Source organism: Aquarana catesbeiana, unplaced genomic scaffold (genome assembly GCF_042186555.1).
Source record: "Aquarana catesbeiana isolate 2022-GZ unplaced genomic scaffold, ASM4218655v1 unanchor238, whole genome shotgun sequence".
Lineage (NCBI taxonomy): Eukaryota > Metazoa > Chordata > Amphibia > Anura > Ranidae > Aquarana > Aquarana catesbeiana.
In genome coordinates this window covers 131346-152507 of record NW_027362666.1, presented here as the reverse complement: position 1 = coordinate 152507, position 21162 = coordinate 131346, and the positions used below count along the sequence as shown (strand labels likewise).

The window sequence follows — 21162 nt, the reverse complement described above, 5'->3', positions numbered from 1 at the left end:
TTCCCTAGCCCCACCATGTCCTCCTGAGGAGTCCCTCGAACTGTTTGACCACAGTGTTGGGTACATGCTCCAGGAGGATGCCCAGCGTTTGGAAGGCTCTGATGATGATACTGAGCTCGATGAAGGCAGTAACGTGAGCACGGACAGAGTGGGTGCCCAAGAAGGACAGCAATCTGGCAGTCATGCTCCCCCCTGCTGCAGCATACTGCCAGGTTTGCTCCAGTGATGAGGAGGGAGGGGATGATGAGGTCACTGACTCAACCTGGGTGCCTGATAGGAGAGAGGAGGAGGAGGAGGAGGCGGCACATCACCAACGAGGCAGGATGCCCACCAGGGGCCAGCCTAAGGGCAGCACATTGACTGCATCACACCCCAAAGCTCCACATGTGCAGGGCGCTGCAGTCTCCGCGCGTTATTCAAAAAGTTCTTTGGTGTGGGCCTTTTTTGAGACAAGTACATCAGATTGCACCGCTGCTATTTGCAACATATGTCTCAAGCGTATCTCGCGTGGCCAAAACATCTCCCGCTTGGGTACCACATGCTTGACCAGACATATGTTGACCTGCCATGCAGTTCGTTGGCAAGCGTATCTAAAAGACCCACACCAAAGAACAAAGAGGACCTCTCCTTGCTCCTCATCAGCTGAGATCTCCAACCCCACTATACCTTCAGTCCTCTCTGAGACCTGCACTGAGAGGAATGAAGGTGTAGAATTAGGTGTGTCACAGCCAAGTACTTGTGGGCAATCTGCTTTTGGTACACCGACGTCAGATTGTACCAGGCAAATTTCCCTGCCCCAGCTGCTGCACCGCCGAAAGAAGTTTGCTCCCAGCCATCCACATGCCCAGCAGTTGAATGCTAGCTTGGCAAAATTGCTAGCACTTCAACTCCTGCCTTTTCAGTTGATAGACTCTGCCCCCTTCTGTGAGTTTGTGGAATGTGCGGTTCCTCAGTGGCAGGTACCCAAACGCCACTTTTTCTCACGGAAGGCGATTCCGGCTCTCTACCGGCATGTGGAAGGCAATGTCCATGCCTCGCTGGACAGGGCGGTCAGCGGTAAGGTGCATATTACCGCTGACTCATGGTCCAGCAGATGCCATGCGGTGCTTGAGCTGGTGTGCTTGGGGGACAGGAGCCACACTGGGTCAGAGGTTCTGTCAGCTCTGCAGGGGCAGGTTCAGAGGTGGTTGACGCCACGCCAACTTAAGGCAGGAATGGTGGTTTGTGACAATGGCACCAACCTCAACTCTGCCCTGCGACAGGGACAAATGACCCATGTGCCCTGTTTGGCTCACGTCCTTAACTTGATGGTGCAGCAGTTCTTGGGCAGGTACCCGGGCTTACAGGATGTCCTGAGGCAGGCCAGGAAAGTCTGTGTGCATTTCCGCCGGTCATATAATGCCAGTGCTCGGCTGGCGGACCTCCAAAAAGAGTTTAACCTGCCCAAGAACCGCCTAATCTGTGACATGCCCACCAGGTGGAACTCAACGTTGGCCATGCTACAGTGGCTGCACACACAGCAGAGGGCCATCAATGAGTACCTGTGTGACTATGGCACCAGGACAGGGTCAGGGGAGCTTGTTTTTTTTCCCCACGCCAGTGGGCCATGATCAGGGATGCATGCACTGTCCTGTCACCATTTTTGTAGGCCACGAGGATGGTGAGCAGTGACAGTGCATGCATCAGTGACACTGTCCCCCTTGTCCACCTGTTGGAGCACACGCTGCATGGAATAATGGACAGGGCACTTGAGGCAGAACAGAGACAGGAAGAGGAGGACTTCCTTAGCTCTCAAGGCCCCCTTTATCCAGACAGTGTTCCTGCGTGCCCGCCGATCACACAGGACAAGGAGGAGGAAGATCCTTTCAGTATGGAGGTGGAGCCTGGCACTCAGCATCAGCAGCAATCTTTAAGGGATTAGTCCCAAGAAACCCATGGACTTGTACGTGGCTGGGAGGAGGTGGCTGCGGACCATGTCGTCCTTAGTGACCCAGAGGACTCCGGACCGAATGCCTCAGCAAACCTACGCTGCATGGCCTCCCTGATCCTGCAAAGCCTGCGTAAGGATCCTCGTATTCGTGGTATCAAGGAGAAGGACCAATACTGGCTGGCAACCCTCCTTGATCCACGTTACAAGGGTAAGGTTGCGGACCTTATCTTGCCATCGCAGAGGGAACAGAGGAATAAACATCTTCGGGAGGCCTTGCAGAAAGGTCTGTGCAACGCGTTCCCAGAGACTGGGAGGTTACAAACTCCTGTTTCTGGACAACGTGTTGCTGAGGCTTCGGCCAGTCAAAGAAGGAGCGGTGGAGAAGGTGGCCGTCTGACCGATGCATTCAGACAATTTTTTGGTCCGCAGCCCCAAGGTATGTTCGGTTCCAGCAACCATCGCCAGCGTCTGTTTTACATGGTGCAGGAATACCTAGGGGCAAGATCTGACTTGGACACCTTTCCCACCGAAAATCCTCTGGGTTACTGGATCTTGAGGATGGATCACTGGCCAGAGCTTGCACAGTATGCAATTGAGCTAATGGCCTGTCCTGCATCCAGTGTTCTCTCGGAAAGCACATTCAGTGCTGCTGGAGGCTTTGTAACCGATCACAGGGTGCGTCTGTCCACCGACTCGGTCGATCGACTGACCTTCATAAAAATGAATCAGTCTTGGATCACCACCAGCTACCAAGCACCTGATGCTGATGTAACCAAATAATTTTTTTTGAAATCTCAGATCCCTTCAAAGACTGCCTATGCTGATGCTGAGTGACTATCCCTAAGTAATTATCCTCTTCCTCCTCAATGATCACGCTGATAGCTTGTAAGAACATTTTTGGTTCTGGGCGCCACCACCAGTGCCTAAGGCCCAATTTTCAGCCCTTGTTTAACAGGGGTGTGTAATTACAATTTTTGATGCAATACTTTGCAGCAGGGCTCATTTCTGCATTCCAACTAGAGTGTCTGTGAGGGGTTGCAGTGTTGTGGCACCAGCACCAGTGCCTAAGGCCCAATTTTTCAGCCCCTGTTCAACAGGGGCATGTAATTACAATTCTTGATCTAATATTTTACAGCAGGGCCCATTTCTGCACCCACCAAGAGCGAGTGAGGACTAACAGTGTTGTGGCACCAGCACCACCACCAAAGGCCCAATTTTTCTGCCTTGTTCAACAGGGGCATGTAATTACAATTCTTGATCTAATATTTCACAGCAGGGCCCATTTCTGCACCCACCAAGAGCAAGTGAGGACTTAGTGTTGTGGCACCAGCACCACCACCACCAAAGGCCCAATTTTTCTGCCCTTGTTCAACAGGGACATGTAATTACAATTCTTGATCTAATATTTCACAGCAGGGCCCATTTCTGCGCCCACCAAGAGTGAGTGAGGACTTACAGTGTTGTGGCACCAGCACCACCACCACCACCAAAGGCCCAATTTTTCTGCCCCTGTTCAACAGGGGCATGTAATTACAATTCTTGATCTAATATTTCACAGCAGGGCCCTGTGAGGGCTTACAGTGTTGTGGCCACAACAACACCTAAGGCCCAAATTTCTGCTGAGTATATGGGGCAGGCCCCTACTTTCAAACATCTAACTTACAAATGACTCCTACTTGCAAACGGAAGGAGACAACAGGAAGTGAGATGAAATCTACCCCTAGGAAGGGGAATTCTCTCCTGTAATGCCCCGTACACACGGTCGGATTTTCCGACGGAAAATGTGTGATAGGACCTTGTTGTCGGAAATTCCGACCGTGTGTATGCTCCATCACACATTTTCCATCGGATTTTCCGACACACAAAGTTTGAGAGCAGGCTATAAAATTTTCCGACAACAAAATCCGTTGTCGGAAATTCCGATCGTGTGTACACAAATCCGACGGACAAAGTGCCAAGCATGCTCAGAATAAATAAAGAGATGAAAGCTATTGGCCACTGCCCCGTTTATAGTCCCGACGTACGTGTTTTACGTCACCGCGTTCAGAATGATCGGATTTTCCGACAACTTTGTGTGACCGTGTGTATGCAAGACAAGTTTGAGCCAACATCCGTCGGAAAAAATCCTAGGATTTTGTTGTCGGAATGTCCGAACAAAGTCCGACCACGTGTATGGGGCATAAGAGTTAATATGGGCAAAACATTTCTCCTTTCCACTGATGCTTTCCAATCCTTGTTCCACAAAAAACCCCAAATTTTCAAAAACATTTGTCATTGGGACAAAAAGTGAGGTGAAATCTTCTGAAGAGGAGGACAGACAGCAAAACAAATGTCACAGGGGTGATAACCCTTCCCTATGTTTTCAAAAAAGCTTAAAAAAGATTTTTTGGCTGAAGCTAAACACGTTAAAAATGTAGAATAGGATATAAATCAGCGCGTGTATGATAATAAGCAGCTGAACACCAGGGTCAATCAATCAAATCCCTTAAATAAAATGTAAAAGATGGTGCAGCGCTGAGTAAACTAAACTAAACATCAAGGGATATTAAATGCAGTTGAAAGAGAGAATCCCCATACAACATAAAATGGAAGCGTATAAGATGTAAATCAGAAAGTCCAGAAAAATCCAAAAAAATCCAAAAAAACTATTAAGAAATTCCACCAAGTGATCGTGATATCAAGCTGATATAGGTGACTGATGTGCCCTTCACCGGTATCAGAAATAGCCTCTCACCTGACGACCAGGACCCTTTAATTACAGAGGGTCATGCAAGCCTTCCCTTACGGGTCATATAAATGGATGGTAATCAGAATCAGGGACCAAGGGCTCCGTCACGCACCGGGTGGGATAATTCCGGATGTTCCAATGGTATATATAATAGAAGAGTGACAACATATAGTGCTCTCCGTTTGCAAAACAATTTATTTAAAATGCTAATAAAATACACTTACATAGCTAGCACTTCTCAAGTGCCAGTGAAACAGCACCCGGTGGCCGCGGGTGACGTCACGACGTCTCGTTCTGGATGCGTTGCGTCCCAGTGGGCGGGGACTTCTTCAGCAGATCTGCTGAAGAAGTCCCCACCCACTGGGATGCAACGCGTCCAGAACGAGACGTCGTGACGTCACCCGCGGCCACCGCGCATGCTCCATTCCATCTGTGTTTACACACTACCGCTTGTTGCTGTTTCACTGGCACTTGAGAAGTGCTAGCTATGTAAGTGTATTTTATTAGCATTTTAAATAAATTGTTTTGCAAACGGAGAGCACTATATGTTGTCACTCTTCTATTATATATACCATTGGAACATCCGGAATTATCCCACCCGGTGCGTGACGGAGCCCTTGGTCCCTGATTCTGATTACCATCCATTTATATGACCCGTAAGGGAAGGCTTGCATGACCCTCTGTAATTAAAGGGTCCTGGTCGTCAGGTGAGAGGCTATTTCAGATACCGGTGAAGGGCACATCAGTCACCTATATCAGCTTGATATCACGATCACTTGGTGGAATTTCTTAATAGTTTTTTTGGATTTTTATGGACTTTCTGGACTTTCTGATTTACATCTTATACGCTTCCATTTTATGTTGTATGGGGATTCTCTCTTTCAACTGCATTTAATATCCCTTGATGTTTAGTTTAGTTTACTCAGCGCTGCACCATCTTTTACACGTTAAAAATGTACCTGTTCAAAATTACAAAGAGATTCTACTTAACAACAAACCTACAGTCCCTGTCTTGTTTGCACCGCCTGTATACTGCTGTTCAGAGTATATAGGGCCTGGTGGCCCCACACCTTTCCTTATTTTAATTTGGGTGCGGGGTTCCCCTTAATATCCATACAAGACCCAAAGGGCCTGGTAATGGACTGGGGGGTACCCATGCCGTTTGTCTCACTGATTTTCATCCATATTGCCATGACCCGACATTACATTAAAGCCGCAAGCAGTTTTAAATGAGATTTTTTCCTTTAAAAATGACATTTTGTGCAGGGACTGTTCTAAGCACGGGAAACACGCGCCACTTTACAGGCATACTATAGACACCCCCCAGGTACGATATTTAAAGGAATATTTCACTTTTTTTTTTTTACTTTAAGCATCATTAAAATCACTGCTCCCGAAAAAACGGCCGTTTTAAAAAGGTTTTTTTGCATTGATACATGTCCCCTGGGGCAGGACCCGGTCCCCAAACCCTTTTTAGGACAACACCATGCAAATTAGCCTTTAAAATGAGCACTTTTGATTTCGAATGTTCGAGTCCCATAGACGTCAATGGGGTTCTAACGTTCGTGCGAACTTTCGGTCCGTTCGCAGGTTCTGGTGCGAACCGAACCGGGGGGTGTTCGGCTCATCCCTAGTCACCAATATGCCTCTTCCCAAAAATGTTCCACCCCTCATTCAAGGTAATCCATTTCACATGTAAGGTAAATAAGTATCCAATAGTGTATTACCATTACAAAAGATGCCCGCTTACATCAATATAATAAAAAATGTGCCAAGGAAAGACAAACAAATGGTGTTCATGCCACCTCTCACGTGACTTCCGGTCCACTGTATACTCCGGTCCACGCCCTACATGTTACGTCACGTGCCTTCCTCAGGGGCTGGGCTGGGATTGTTTCTAACTGTATGGGGGCTGGGCTAACTGGAGGAGGTGACAGATTGCTGTTCCTAATAACTAGGAACAGCAGATCTCTCTCTAACTTTCCTGTCAGAATGGGGATCTGTCTGTTTACATTGACAGATCCCTGTTCTGGCTCTCTGAGGAGCGGACATTGCCGCCCCCGGCCACACTGGATCAGGTCCCCTGCCGTACACACTATGACTCCTTAATGGAGTTGACGTACACCTACGGTGATTTGCAGGAATGTGCCGGCCTGCCGCCATATAATGATGGCGGCTGGTCGGCAAGTGGTTAATATAAAAGTTTTTTTTCTCCATGACTCCCAGGCAAAATCCCCATATATCCTACTTCTGGGTATATTTATTATTATATATATGATATAAGATATATTACTTTCACTATTTCACAGTATAAATGAATCCCTTATAGTAGTGATTATCTGCTGTTTTTGTACTATAAAGGTTTTTTTTTTTTTAACCCCATCATAAGAGATGATTAAAAAAAAAATCATGCTGCTGCCACTAAATGTCCTATGATGGCCATACGGATCGATTTTTGGATGAGAATATTCAGAAAAATATTTGTATGAAAGTTATTTGTACATTCGATGAATGGACGGGTGTAATTAGAAAATTCCACTTAATTTTAATATTCAATTATAGAATTAATGTAACTTCTGACCACAAACCACATACATGATGTGAAAATTTGTTCGATGGAGAAAAGTTTTCTGTTCTGCGCCTTTGAATTTTCCCGTCACTGTGGTGGAAAATGAACGCTGATTTGACCCACTAATGGTTAGAAAATTGGATGAATGTTTTTTTGAAAGAAAAATGAGTTTGTGTTCGGCCAGCATAAGTGACATCAGGTGCAGGGAGCTTGTACCCACCTACCTGTCTATGACAAGGGAGTCTGTCATCCATCATATTATATTACACTCCTGTCTGATCATCTGCAAAACAGCGTTTTACATCTTTTTTTATATTTTAATAATGTTGATCTCTGATTCTGATATGTAGCAGATTCTCCCTCTAATAATACATCTATCTGTCTGTTATTCTCAGAGTGGATTAAATATCCAACTATATATCTGGATATTTATATTTACCGCTGTATATAGATATTCAATAATATTAACTCAATTATACACCAACCTTTTTTCGAGGTTTGTATCCAATTAGTTGATTAATCGAAACAATAATCATCCATCTAATCAATTCTGAAAATAATCATTAGTTGCCGCCCTACAGAGGACCCATTTACTAGTTACCTTGAGGGGGGAATTGTAAGATCCTCAGAGACAAAGCTGCCTGATGTGGGCGGAGTCCTGGTTTAGGGGAACCAATCTGCTCATGTCTAGTAATAATCTTTATATTTCTATTTTAGTAGATGGACGGGAGATGAGGAAAACCTCAGAGGATTGTCTCACTTTGTCTCCAGACTGTAAAGTAGAAGATGAGGACATCACACAGTATAGTCCAGGAGAAAACCCGACTACCTCAAATGTCCATCCGGCACCACACAGTGTAGATGGACCATCGTATTCCTCTTATCCTGAGGAACCTCCTGAGGAACCTCAGACTGTGAGGGACGGTGCTGTCCTTCCAACAGATAAGAGATTTTCATGTACTGAGTGCGGGAAGTGTTTCTGTTATAAATCTGAACTTATTGTGCATAAAAGATCTCACACAGGAGAGAAGCCGTATTCCTGTCCTGAGTGCAGGAAATGTTTTTCAGTGAAGTACAATCTTTACAGACATCAAAGATCTCACACAGGAGAGAAACCGTATTCCTGTCCTGAGTGCGGGAAATGCTTTTCACAGAAGTCCGATCTTAACACACATCAGAGATCTCACACAGGAGAGAAGCCATTTTCCTGTCTTGAGTGCGGGAAATGTTTTTCAGTAAAGTCCAGTCTTGACACACATCAGAGATTTCACACGGGGGAGAAAACGTATTCCTGTCCTGAGTGCGGGAAATGTTTTTCACAGAAGTCCTATCTTTACAGACATCAGAGATCTCACACAGGGGAGAAGCCGTATTCCTGTCCTGAGTGTGGGAAATGTTTTTTAGATAAGTCCCATCTTTCCACACATCAGAGAGCTCACACAGGGGAGAAGCCGTATTCCTGTCCTGAGTGTGGGAAATGTTTTTCAGAAAAGTCCTGTCTTTACAGACATCAGAGATCTCACACAGGGGAGAAGCCGTATTCCTGTCCTGAGTGTGGGAAATGTTTTTCACAGAAGTCACATCTTTACACACATCAGCGATCTCACACGGGGAGAAGCCGTATTCCTGTCCTGAGTGAGGGAATTGTTCCTCACTGAAGTCCTGTCTTCCTGTACATCAGGGATTCCATGCAACCCTCGAGGTGTATTAGTGCCTTGAGTGTGGGAAATGTCTTCTATATTATTGTTGCTGGACATCACATCTCTCATGTGGGGAAGAAGCACACCCTGATATACACCTCAGATATACTCCATGGCTTATCTTCATCATGTAAGAAACAGTTCATAAGGAGATCAGAGATCACCAAAGACATGGATGAAGTGTTGTACCATGTTGGCCATTGATAGCAGGAGAAAAATAAAAATGGAGTCATTACCTCTCATTGGCTGAGTACATTTTGTGGTGGAAGATTTCACAAACACTTAGAGGTCTGTTTAAAAAAAAATAGTTGAACGGTTATGACCGACATTCACCCGGCTGTGATGAATATTGGGCTTATTTTACTTCATATTCTGATCTCCTTGACTCCATCTAATGACCATAATGAAGTATTGCACTAATTGAGGTATTTCAGGAAAAATAACCGATTATGGCCACTAGATGGAGCTGATGATCATAGGAAATCACTGTATTAAATCACAGACAGAAATTGTAACAGCTGGATGAATGATTGTCACATTAATCTAATAATTTTTTTAAAAATAGACCTCTTATTTTCCTTCATCAGACATGTCTTCATACTAATACCTGAGATCATACTCATACACTTATCAGTACAGTACACACTGAAGGATATACCTTAAATAAGCCAACACTATTAGACTAACCATTGAATTAAAATGAGAAATACTATGTTTGGACTTTAGATGGCGCTAAGTATAATAGCAATTATCTCCATCTAGTGGCAAATGTAGTATTTTCTATTTTAAATCAATGGAAATTATTCGACCAGCAAATAGCCAATTAAACTCAATTTTCCCCTCATACACACAGAATGAATGTACATGTATTTTTCATTGGGTGATTTATTATGTAAATTATTTATGAATAGACCCTTAAATGTCAGGAGAGGTTTATATAAAGATGGGAAGTATGTAGCAGATAAATGAATAGACCTCCTAGCAATGTTATTACCAGGCTGCAGCTAGGGGGAGCTCTAATGATTAGAGTGTTACCACAGCAGAGTGATCCCATCTAGCTCACATTTACCCTTTCACTGCCAGAGCTAGTTTTGTATTATTTTTGCACACATATTAAAATGCAGATTTTGGGCCTGAAGATGAGATAAAACCCCCAAACATATATTTTCTGAAAGCAGAGGCCCTGGAGAATAAAATGGTGGTAATTGTTAAGGTGTTCCTCGTACACAAATGTCACCTTCATATCCGGGTTTATTTTCTACTTTCCCCCATTTTCTATGGTGTGATCTTTTCTACAATACTTTGTTATAATAATGTAACACGTTGTGTATTGTATTGTAAACAAATTAATAATGACTCCGCCTCCATATTCCAGACAAGTGATCATCCTGACCGATTGGATTTCTTCCTTTACTATTTCCTAATTCTATGACTGCAATCTTGTTATAAGTAACATTATAATAAAAATATCTATTCAATGAAAAAAAAATATTCTGTGTGTCGGTGCAATGATGAAAATCTTTGGTACCCGGGGGCGTGGTCAGCCGAGGAAGTGAATGGCTGCACTGTAAGGGAGCTCCTCTATCACAGACTCCCCTGAGCAAACTTCAAAGCAACTTGTAAGCCCTGAGAGTTATATACCTCCACTGGAGATCAGAGGGAACACGAGGATCATGTCAGCCAAGCGGAAAACGAGAGAGGGACCCCGCAAATTAAGTGCTTTCTGTAGCCCGGCCGGGATACAGAGAGACCAAGATGGCGCCAGCTCTTCCCCTCCCCGCAACACAGAGAAACATGCTGCAGGCTCAGAAGAAGAGGGAGACAAGGACTTTACCCCACAGTGCCACAGCAACACTGATTCCCAGGATGATATTCTGAGTCCAGTGAAACAAAGAAGAAGGACCTCTTCTAATGAAGGTAAAACCACCAAAGCTCCCTCAGACCACAATTACACTCTAGAAAGCAACCCTTATGATGATAAAATAAATGCCATACCAACAGCAGGGCAACCCATACTAGACACAACTATCAAAGATATGATAATGTCTCTAAGGGGTGCTCTACAGCATGATATGATAAACTTTATGCATAAATCTAAGGTAGAGATTGAGGCACTGGGTGAAAGAGTAGACTATATGGAAAATAAGATGTGTGACTTTACCTCAGCACACAACGATCTAGTGTACTCCCACTTTGAACTAGAAGAAGTGAGACAGCTAAGAATAAAAGTCGGAGACATTGGGGGTCATTTACTATAGCGCCAAAAAATTCTCCTGCAGTACCAAAAAATAACTCAAAAAAGGCCAGAAAGACTTCAACTCTCAGAAAGTCAGCGCTAATGCCAATAGAAAGCAGCGCTATTACGGCAATAATGCAGATCAGATCACATGTCAGATCACATATGCTGGAAAGGTGGAAGTCAATGTGGCTCGAATCTGCAAAATCCAAAGTTCTCACTGAAGGCGTATATGCAAGTTCTTTGCCATAAAAAGTGTTTGGGGACATGGATCAATGCCAAATTTTTTTTTTTAAACGGCCGTTTTTTTCGGGAGCAGTGATTTTAATAATGCTTTGAGTGAAACAATAAAAGTGTAATATTCCTTTAAATTTCGTACCTGGGGGGTGTCTATAGTATGCCTGTAAAGGGGCGCATGTTTCCCGTGTTTAGAACAGTCTGACAGCAAAATGGCATTTCAAAGGAGAAAAAGTCATTTAAAACTACTCGCGGCTAGTAGTGAATTGCTGGTCCGACAATACACATAAAAGTTCATTGATAAAAACGGCATGGGAATTCCCCACAGGGGAACCCCGAACCAAAATTTTAAAAAAATGACGTGGGGGTCCCCCTAAATTCCATATCAGGCCCTTCAGGTCTGGTATGGATTTTAAGGGGAACCCCGTGCCAAAGTTTAAAAAAAAATGACATGGGGTCCCCCCAAAAATCCATACCAGACCCTTATCCGAGCACGCAACCTGGCAGGCCGCAGGAAAAGAGGGGGAACGAGAGAGCACCCCCCCTCCTGAACTGTACCAGGCCACATGCCCTGAACATTGGGAGGGTGCTTTGGGGTAGCCCCCCAAAACACCTTGTCCCCATGTTGATGGGGAAAGGGGCCTCATCCCCACAACCCTTGCCCGGTGGTTGTGGGGGTCTGTGGGCGGGGGGCTTATCGGAATCTGGAAGCCCCCTTTAACACGGGGACCCCCAGATACTGCCCCCCCCTGTGTGAAATGGTAAGGGGGTACAAAAGTACCCCTACCATTTCACAAAAAAGTGTCAAAAATGTTAAAAATTACAAGAGACAGTTTTTGACAATTCCTTTATTTAAATGCTTCTTCTTTCTTCTATCTCCTTTCTTCTATCTTCCTTCGGTTTCTTCCTCCATCTTGTTCTTCTTCTGGTTCTTCCTCCGGTGTTCTCGTCCAGCATCTCCTCTGCGGCGTCTTCTTATCTTCATCTTCTTCTCCGAGCAGCTCCGCATCCATGATGGCATGGAGGGAGGCTCCCGCTGTGTGACGCTTCTCCTCTTCTGACGGTTCTTAAATAATGGAGGGCCACAGTCCCCGTGCGTCAGAGGGGGGCGGGGTCACCGGGTGACCTCGCCCCCCGTTATTTAAGAACCATCAGAAGAGGAGAAGCGTCACACAGCGGGAGCCTCCCTCCATGCCATCATGGATGCGGAGCGGCCCGAGGAGAAGAAGGGAACAAGATGCCGCGGAGGAAGATGCCGGGATGAGAACACCGGAGGAAGAACCAGAAGAAGAAGAAGATGGAGGAAGAAAACGAAGGAGAAGAAAGAAGAAGCATTTAGATAAAGGAATTGTCAAAATTGTACTTGTCATTTTTAACATTTTTGACACTTTTTTTGTGAAATTGTACGGCTACTTTTGTACCCCCTTACTATTTCACACAGGGGGAGGGCCGGGATCTGAGGGTCCCCTTGTTAAAGGGGGCTTCCAGATTCCAATAAGCCCCCCGCCCGCAGACCCCCACAACCACCGGGCAAGGGTTGTGGGGATGAGGCCCTTGTCCCCATCAACATGGGGACAAAGTGTTTTGGGGGCTACCCCAAAGCACTCTTCTAATGTTGAGGGCATGTGGCCTGGTACGGTTCAGGAGGGGGGCGCTCTCTCGTCTCCCCTCTTTTCCTGCAGCCTGCCAGGTTGCGTGCTCGGATAAGGGTCTGGTATGGATTTTTGGGGGAACCCCACGCCATTTTAAAAAAAATTTTGGTGCGGGGTTCCCCTTAAAATCAATACCAGACCTGAAGGGTCTGGTATAGATTTTGAGGGGGACCCCACGCCATTTTTTTAAAATTTTGGCCGGGGTTCCCCTTAATATCCATACCAGACCTGGTATGGGCCTGGTATGGAATTTAGGGGGACCCCCCACGCCATTTTTTTTTTAAATTTTGGTTCGGGTTTCCCCTGTGGGGAATTCCCATGCCGTTTTTATCAATGAACTTTTATGTGTATTGTCGGACCCGCAATTCATTATTAGCCGCGAGTAGTTTTAAATGACTTTTTTTCCTTTGAAATGTAATTTTGCTGTCAGACTGTTCTAAACACGCTAACATGTGCCCCTTTACAGGCATACTATAGACACCCCCCAGGTATGAAAATTAAAGGAATATTACACTTTTATTGTTTCACTTTAAGCATTATTAAAATCACTGCTCCCGGAAAAACAGCCATTTTTAAAACTTTTTTTTGCATTGATCCATGTCCCCTGGGGCAGGACCCAGGTCCCCAAACACTTTTTATGACAATAACTTGCATATTAACCTTTAAAATTAGCACTTTTGATTTTTCATGTTCGTGTCCCATAGACTTTAACCACTTGCCTACCAGGCCAATTCTGACATGTCTCTCCTACATGTAAAAATCATAATTTTTTGGCTAGAAAATTACATAGAACCCCCAAACATTATATATGTTTTTTTTAGCAGAGACCCTAGAGAATACAATGGCGGTCATTGCAACTTTTTATCTAGCACGGTATTTGCATAGCAGTTTTTTTAATGCGTTTTTTTAGAAAAAAAAACAGTTTTGGGCTTTAAAAAAAAAAAAACAAGAAAGTTAGCCCAATGTTATTGCATAATATGAAAGATGATGAAGTTACGCAGAGTAAATAGATACCCAACATGTCACGCTTCAAAATTGCACACGCTCGTGGAATGGCACCAAACTTCGCTATTTTAAAAATCCCCCTAGGCGACGCTTTAAAAATTTTTACTGGTTACATGGTTTGAGGTACAGAGGAGGTCTAGGACCAAAATTATTGCTCTTGTGCTAACGTTTGCGGCGACACCTCACATGTGTGGTTTGAACACCGTTTTCATAGGTGGGCGGGACTTATGTATGCGTTTGCTTCGGCATGCGAGCTCACGGGGACAGGGGCGCTTTAAATTTTTTTTTTTTATTGTTAATTTTACTTTTTTATTTTAGCTTGACACTTTTTTCCCCTAAAAATTTTTTTGATCACTTTTGTTTCTATTACAAGGAATTTAAACATCCCTTGTTATAGGAATAAGCATGACAGGTGCTCTTTACAGTGAGATGTGGGGTCAATAAGACCCCACATCTCACCTTTAGGCTTAGAAGCCTGAAATAAAAAAAAGAAGATCTCCGCTTCCCAGCCGAAGTGGCGCCCTTTTTTTTAATACAGAGGCCGGGCATGACGTCATAACATCACGCCCGGCCTCCTAACGATCACAGAGACTCCGGTGACCATCTGGTCCACCGGAAATCTCTATGCTAAATATCTGGGGCTGGTGGATCCTGTGACCAACTCACCGATCGTAGTGGTGAGTCGGTACAAGCACTGGAGGGCGTCGGGAAGGGGGGGACGTCCCCTCTCGCCTCCCGTAAGAATGATCAAGCGGCAGAACACTCTTTTGATCGCTGCTGTGAATATTTGGTCGCAACCACTATTAGAATTTTATTATTTTTGTTTATTTGCAGATATGCAAATTTGTATTTCTACTTATGATATTTAAAGGCGTTCGATAAGAAATGGTGTCCCTGGGTTAGCAGCAGGAGGAAATCGTTCAGCTGAAATCACACACTTTCATTCCCGCATGTCAGTCCCGACTGCAGGGGGAATTTCAGAGACATCTGTGTAGGTTTCTGCACTGAGATCAATACAAATTGCACCCCAAAGTCGCACCAATTAAAACAGTGCAATTGTCACCGCTTTGACATGTCAAATCGCACCAATGTGAACTAAAGCTGACACATACAACACTGCCTACCCACCAGCTGAATTCATTACCTGCAATTCTCCACAGCTGTTATATATAAAGATTCCACCTTTATCATTAACTTACAGGTGTGCAGAAGCCTAGGTTTACATTGGAGCGTTTTGTCATGCGCTTTGAGAGATCAAATCGCATGACTATTGGCAGCAATGGCACTGTTCCAATCGATGCAACATTTTTTTCGTGGCGCCGCACCAATTTGCTAAAGTAGTTCCTGCACTACTTTTGCCGATTTCAGGTGCGACTTCAATAGACATTTGTGTATGAAGCCACACAGATGTCTATCAAGTAGCACCTGAAATCACGCTGACCTTGCTACTTTGAAATCGTGCTACTTCAAGTTAAGTCGCGTGATTTCAAAGTAGCATCAATGTCAACCAGGGCAAAGAGATTCGTTTTTTTGGTGCACAAATACATATTGAAATAAAATACAGGAGATATTGCACTTTCCCAAAACCACCACCCACAAAAACTAAAGAGAAAGAAAAGAAGAAAAAAAACACAACAAAACTCAATACTGTTCTTTTATTTTACCAGCAGAAAAACAAACAAAAAAAATAAATTTACAATCATTTACTAGCTTCAAAAAAATCTGGACAGGATATATGGTGCTACATTTAGTAATGGGGTTTTAAGGGCCCTGCTCATAGGAGCTTACAATCTAAAATTTGACAAAACCTTAGAGTAGACACCGCTTTAATTTCAGTGTATAACGGGCAACACATCACATTGTTATCTGCAAGATTATAGAAACATACTTAACAGTCATTCTTACAAAGCATTCCAACATAATATTACAAAAAAATTATTCAAAACACCCACCACCAGCCCACAATCCACACATACATACATTGGTGACCATGTTCTGCTGGAAGCTGCATTTCGGTGTACACGATTAAACGAGATCAAAAAGAGTAGGTCAGCAGATGCTTCCAAACGATGTTTGCATGATCAGACAGGAACAATACACACACAACATTGACAGCATGGCCACATAAACCCACTTTTGATTGAAAAAATGCACAAGAATTTCATCAAATCTCCCAATATCATTCCTTCTCCCCTACAAATCACAGCAAAAAACCTGACCTTCTCAGGCCAAACGAACCTCCCTACTGCAGGCCTTTATATAAGAGAGGTTGTATTGTTAGCACACTGACACACCCAATAGAAGTACACACCCAATAGAAGTACACGCCCACCCGTATCTTTCAATCTGTCTCTTCATGTATGTCTAAAGTGATTGCACCTGATGATCAGGAACACATAATAGTATTCACAACTGTGTCAGCCCTTGGCTATGTGCATCAAATCTCCAACTACATGCCAAAGATCAAAGTCTATTTGCATCCACATAAACAAAGCAACAGTTTTCTAATCATATGTACCTGTGCAGTGTAAACCCTAAAATTTGAAATGTCCAAGTCCCTGGGCATGATTAGTGCTAATAAACATTAACATCAGTCCCTGGCTGCAATGAGCTTCCAATCTAAAGTCCAAAATTAACTTTCTTACATTAGAACCTTTTTCGACAGGAGACAAATAAAATGCCAGCATGTCTTTGGATTGTGGTGAGAAACCCACACAGGGAGAACATAGAAACTTCAACACAAGGATTAGTATGTTGGGGAATTGAACCAGTAACTCCAGTGCTGATAGACAGAACTGCTACCCACTTAGCCAGCAGGCATCCCCACACATGTTCTCTTCATCTCTGTGGTGTGAACCAGCCCTAAGTCCATAGCTATGCTCAGTGTCACAAGCAATATACAATATATTGGCCTAAGTATTGGGACGCCTGCCTTTATACGCACATGAACTGTAATGGCATCCCAGTATTAGTATTGGGTTCAAAACTCATTTGGCCCACCCTTTGCAGCTATAACAGCTTCAACTCTTCTTGTCCACAAGGTTTAGGAGTGTGTCTATGGGAATGTTTGACCATTCTTACAAGTGCATTTGTGAGGTCAGGCACTGATGTTGGACGAGAAGGCCTGACCTACAGTCTCCTCTCTAATTCATCCCCAAGGTGTTCTGTTGTGTTGAGGTCAGGACTCTGTGCAGGCCAGTCAAGTTCCTCCACCCCAAAATCACTCATCCATGTCTTTATGGACCTTGCTTTGTGCACTGGTCCAATTCATTTGGTGGAGGGGTTATTATGTTGTGGGGTTGTTTTTCAGGGGTTGGGCTTGGCCTCTTAGTTCCAGTTAAGGGAACTCTTAAGGCATCAGCATACCAAGACATTTTGGACAATTTCATGCTCCCAACTTTGTGTGAACAGTTTGGGGAAAGGCCCTTCCTGTTCCAACATGACTGCACACCAGTGCACAAAGCAAGGTCCATAAAGACATGGATGAGCAAGTTTGGGGTGGGGAAACTTGACTGGCCTGCACAGAGTCCTGGCCTCAACCCGATAGAACACCCTTTGGCTGAATTAGAGTAGAGACTGCGAGCCAGGCCTTCTCATCCAACATCAGTGCCTGGCCTCACAAATGCACTTCTGGAAGAATGATCAAACATTCCCATAGACACACTAAACCTTGTGGACAGCCTTCCCAGAAGCTGTTCTAGCTGCAAAGGGTGGGCCAAATCAAATTTTAACCCTACGGACTAAGACTGGGCTGCCATTAAAGTTCATGTGTGTGTAAAGGCAGGTGTCCCAATACTTTTGGCTAAATAGTGTATCTGGAAAAGACTTACAATAGTGGTGGAACCCTCCTACACATAAATACTACATTTAGACATAGTTATAGGACCTGGGAGATGAGACAACTTCTCTACATGAAGTAACATGTTTGGGATTTGAACCCAGACCCTCAGAGATACTAAGCAGAAGTTCTAACCTCTAAGCCATGGAGCTGCCACATGTGAGTCCCTCCTACACATAAATACACATAAAAACACATAAATACTGCATTTCTATGGACATACAGGTGATGGAATTACATTACTCAAGAGTTATTCTTCTTGATTTATTCTGTGATATTTGGTGTTTTTTGTGGGTGAGAGTAGAATATTACCCTCAAATTTTTGGGAATTACATTTTGATTTCTGATGTTGGTACACATATCACATTTTTTGGGCTCAAATTATGAACATTTGGAAATAATAAAAAGCACAAAAAATTGTGATTCATTTTAAATTTGCATCAGCAATGGTATTGTATGTGGATTGTAAAGACACCTGTGTGAGTTTGGGGTAAAGATTGTTGTGAGATGAAGAGTAACAAGTGAAAGTGACAGAGAAAAATATATTTTACCAAAACATCAAAACATTCCACATTGTAGCATTATTAAAATCAAAATATTTTAAGTAGAAGCAACAATGTTGCAAAGGAATATTTATTTCACAGAAAGATACATTTCATCTCAACATTAAAAGGTTTTTTTTGTGAAAGTTAGAATTGTTCCATTAGAATCAATGACTGAAACTTCATTTGGACTAAATTAGAGCAGATTTTAACTCCCAAAAAATGTTCTCTAATTAGCTCTCATTTTGGTATTTACTATAGCTCCAGGTAAAAAAGACACTTGAGTTAAAATGAGAGTTATTTTCAGGTCTGAGCATGCTCAGTTGTGTTGGCACCTAGTTGTCCAAAACGGGGAATTTTTCACTTTTCAGACTTTTAAAGATATTTCAGTCTAGAAATCACTTTTTCACACAGTTTAAAAGCAGATTATCTTTAAATAATATACCGCATATTTCAGTACCATTTTAACAATTATATCATGTTCTAAACATTATTTCCATGTGCAATTCTCTAGGTTTTAGCAGAGCAAGGGTTTGGGCGCTATTTAGTTTCAGAGAACTATAGTAAATTCGATTTTGGGAGAATTTTCTCACCAGTGCTATAGTGAATACCGTTTTAGCGCGAATTAGCGCTATTAGCGCTAATTCGCGCTAAATTGCCGCAAATTAGCGTTAATTTGCGGCAAATTGCTGCGAATTAGCGCCGTGGCGCTATAGTAAATGACCCCCTATATGTCCTATGACATCACACTGACCTCACAGCTCCTCCTCCCAATGTCCCTCTATCTGAATTTATTTTTCTAAAGCTCTTAGGATGTGGGCGGACCCTTGGCATCCTCAATAGCAAAGTGGGACTGTTGGTCCTGCATTGTATGTAATGACATCAGAATACCTGCAACAAGCATTTAACCTGCATAGTGTGGGGGTTCTGTGTGGGTAAATGATATCTCAGTCTGAAGTGCGGCTTTAATAAACTGAAAACCTGAATGGTGAGGTGAGGAGGATTCTGGGAAGATCATTTGATTTTACTATTTGTGTTCAGATCTAGAATTTTCCTCCTGTGAAGTCTGGAGATCATATTACATCACATTGCCTCCACCTCCCTCCCTGATAGAATAGAGAAATACAAAGAAGATTCTAGAAGTCACCAGAGAGATCATGGAGGAGAGGTGAGCGGTGCTGGGAATTCTGGGACATTATCCAGTAACAGACAAGGGATGTGTCTGGATGGTGACTGTATCATTGTGTGTGTCAGGTTCCTATAAGGTGTCAGGATGTCACTGTCTATTTCTCCATGGAGCAGTGGGAGTATTTAGAAGGACACAAGGATCTCTACAAGGACGTCATGATGGACAATCAGCCGCCCCTCACATCACCGGGTAAGAGGAGACTTTATTGTAAAGAGCAGTACGGAGGCTCCACCTAGATCCCCCATCATCTGATAAACACATAGAAACAATGTATTCAGTCAGTGTGTGTGTTTCCTACAGATGGGTCCAGTAATGGGAACCCACCAGAGAGATGTCCCCGTCCTCTGTATTCCCGGGATTCCACACAGGAAGGTCACACCATCCCTCACCATCATCAGGTAGATGAGGAAGAATCACTGATAGTATCATTAGGATCTGTACATTATCTGCATTGTTACCATTGATGTTATTTTATTATATATTCAGAGTAGAAACATGAGAGAGTATAAAGTTGAGGTTAAAGAAGAGATAAAAGAGGAGGATGATGAGGATGGGGTGATGGAGGAGTCAGAGTTTCTTAAAGAACACAAAGATCTGTACCAGGACACCATGGTGGAGTCATCCAGCTACAGAAACCCACCAGAGAGATGTCCCCGTCCTCTGTATTCCCGGGATTCCACACAGGAAGATCACACCATCCCTCACCATCATCAGGTAGATGATTGACAATTATTGGTAGTTCTGATTTATACACAGCATGTTTGTTACAATGAATGTTTTATTATATATTCAGAGTGGAAACCTTGGGGATGATAATATTGATGTTAAAGAAGAGTATAAAGAGGAGGATGAGGAGTATGGAGTGATGGAGAAGTTTTCAGAAGGACACAAGGATATGATGGAGCCACCCAATACCAGGAACCCACCAGAGAGATGTCCCCGTCCTCTGTATTCCACACAGGAAGATCTCACCATCCCTCACTGTTACAAGGTTGGTGGGATGGATCATCTAGAACATGGACTCCTAGAGATGATGTGTGGATTTTTTATGTGATGTCACAATAATAAATCTTATATCTTACAGATGATATTCTCTCTCATTTTCTTGATTTAGAGTGGAGATCCAGTCGATATAGAATTTGAGGTTAAAGCAGAAGAAGAAGAGAGGTATGTGAGGGATGATCAGCAGTCTATGGAGGAGGATGGAATAACGGGGACATTTATAGAGGAGGACACTCCTACAGAGATCAGTACAGGTGGGTCACTAACACTAAATACATTCCTCCACCCATACTGCTCACTGATTGGTGCAGAGTAGGGCGGGGACTGGGTGATAATCTTCATTCTCTATGCTGAAAACACAATTTATGTATCTAGACTGGATTGATGGAGGTTCTCGGTTTCAACTGGCAGCAAAATGTTGATTTTCATTAAAAATGTTGCTCTACCTAGGCACCTTGGGTATGTGCTTTGGGTTTTCTGCATCATGCCAGGGTCTAGCATGATGTCTGACAGAACAATTCTCCCAGGATTACT

The 21162-nt window shown here is 43.6% G+C and overlaps 1 protein-coding gene across 1 annotated transcript in view; it reads left to right on the top strand.

The window, feature by feature from the left end:
- Positions 1-21162, top strand: part of LOC141122075 (uncharacterized) — a 29837-nt gene that overhangs the window by 6748 nt on the left and 1927 nt on the right. Inside the window, exon 8 of the mRNA XM_073611868.1 lies at positions 7945-8847. Within this exon, the coding sequence (XP_073467969.1) occupies positions 7945-8847 (903 nt within the window). The remainder of the gene's footprint in view (positions 1-7944; positions 8848-21162) is intronic.